At 51.0% G+C, this 2,059-nt stretch overlaps 1 protein-coding gene across 1 annotated transcript in view; it reads right to left on the bottom strand.

The window, feature by feature from the left end:
• EMH_0040610 (uncharacterized protein) overlaps positions 1–2,059 on the bottom strand; it is a gene marked incomplete at both ends in the record, with an annotated part of 8,532 nt that overhangs the window by 4,353 nt on the left and 2,120 nt on the right. The window contains 5 exon segments of the mRNA XM_013495522.1: positions 170–442; positions 574–964; positions 1,218–1,350; positions 1,531–1,651; positions 1,778–1,942. Coding sequence (XP_013350976.1) covers positions 170–442; positions 574–964; positions 1,218–1,350; positions 1,531–1,651; positions 1,778–1,942 — 1,083 coding nt within the window.

Here is a 2,059-nt window from a genome sequence, read left to right as displayed (position 1 = left end):
TCTTCCTTTTCAGCTGCGGCTGCATTGCTTGTTTCCGTGGGAGGCTCAACCTCCTGTGGGTTCATGCTGGGGTTGTTGTCAGAAGTCGCAGATGTATTAGCATCCTGCTCAGAAGCCTGTGCAGGCTGCGTCGCTTCCACCTCCTGTTGCACTGCAGGCCCGCTTTCACCTGATGTTTCGCGGCCTTCACCGTCATCTTGCTGCTTGCTGGGTGCCTCCTCCTTCGTTTCTTCAGTTTTTGCCATTTCTTCCAGGTTCCCAGCATCGGGAATCTGTGGTGGCTCTACTGAGCCTGACTCGGCTTTTTCAGCAAGTATTTTACTGTCATCTTTACTTGCATTCGCCTCCTCCTCCATGTTTCCTGCTCCTGCACCGGTTTCTCTCGCAGAACTTCTGTCTGTGTTCTCGTCTCCAAGGTTCAAGCCAAAGACATCAGCAGGGTCTGAAGAAGGAAACGCAGCTCGGCAAAGTCGCTGCTTGCCAAATTCTACGCCGCTTCACAATGAAGCTTTCAGTGGAATGCCACAGGGAACTGTTTGCGTAAAGCTACGAAATTTGTGAACATGTGTTTACCGTTTTCCTTAGGTTCTGATGTGGTTGGCTTTTCTCTTTTCGAGGCGGCCAACCCAGCCAGCGCAGCGATCTGCTCGGGTTCTGAAACCGAGGGCCCCCCAGTTACTGAAATAACCCCTCCCACTTCTTCATCAACAAGTTTCTTAAGTTCATTGCAGCTCTGGTTTTCAAGGCTTCCCGCTTCTTCAAGTGACAAATCACCTTCTGTGGGCTGCGCTGTTTTATCCTTCTGGCTGGCTTTTTTCTTTTCCAGGATGGCCCGCCGCCTCTGCTCTCGACGGCGACGCCGCCGCTGCTCGCAAATGCGAGAGTGTCGGAGGAGCAGCTCCGGCCAGTTGAGCCGTCGACGCCCACTCAAATCCCGAAGATGTCTCAGAAAGGCGTTGACTTCCTAAAGCCCCACCGGACACCCCACAAACCACAACTTCTTCCTGTCAGTCTTTCAGATCGAGTTAGGCCCAGTGAAGCCAGAGGCCGTAGCCCCAATGCAGAGAAGACAGTACAAAGGCGGTAACTGCATCCAAGGTTCACTGAAAGCAAGTCCTAGGAAAAACGGCGAGTGTAACTGGAGTGATATCTGTGGTGATGGATGTGAAGAATCTTATTTTCTTCCTTGAGGGAAACTGTTGCTTGGCTTCATTTACCTGTTTATCCCCATTAGGCAACTCAAGCACATACCCAGCTGTGCGCGAGCGCTTGCTGGCCATAAACTCCAGTGTGAGCAGCAATGCCTCCAGTATTGGAACGCGGGACCCTCGGCGCATCATTCGTGTCAGCCTGTTGCCAGAAACACATCGCTCATCTGCAGGTTTTCTTGACTGTATTTTTTGTGTAACCACAACTTTTTATGCCCACTAGCATTAACTACAAACATAACAAGCGGAAATCAAAACCACGCGTCCTTCTATTTGCTTTTCCCAACGCACTTGCATGCGACTGCCGCATGCACGGACTTACCGCCTGCCCAGAGGGGTCAGAAGGGAAGAGCTTATCTTGCAAAGAGCCGTTAGCAGATACTCGGCTTGCAACCATTCCAGACCTAGGTTTGTTGCCAGTCTGTAAGCCACGCGGCTTTTCTCTACAAGCACAATAAACTAGATCAAATAAGCTTCAGATGTATTACGCCCTCCTTAACACATAAGGTGTTTATCTGCGTCATTGTAGCAAGGCACGCATGCATTCTGAACTATCTCTCTCAGCCTACCGGGGCCACTGGGTCCTACGATCAGGATCGCCTGCCGAGGCTCCTGAGCAAAGGCCACTTCGTCTTCTTCCGTTACCATAATAGTGTGTTCCTGCGGTGGCTCCTCAGCTTGAAGGTATGCTTTGTGCCAGGGTTCTTCATCCTCTTGTCCGTCGCTCAAGAGTGCTGCAAGCGCATGCATGGACTGCAGGTTTAGACAAGCATGCATAGTCCTCTATAAGAAACATGCGCGTGGGAGGATACACAAGTCTGCTCAATAAGAATTTCGCTTAGAAGAAGCGG

Source organism: Eimeria mitis, genomic scaffold, assembly GCF_000499745.2.
Source record: "Eimeria mitis Houghton genomic scaffold, Emh_scaff1618, whole genome shotgun sequence".
Taxonomy (NCBI): domain Eukaryota; phylum Apicomplexa; class Conoidasida; order Eucoccidiorida; family Eimeriidae; genus Eimeria; species Eimeria mitis.
The sequence above is the reverse complement of the archived record's forward strand: the minus strand, read 5'-3'. Positions and strand labels throughout refer to the sequence as shown.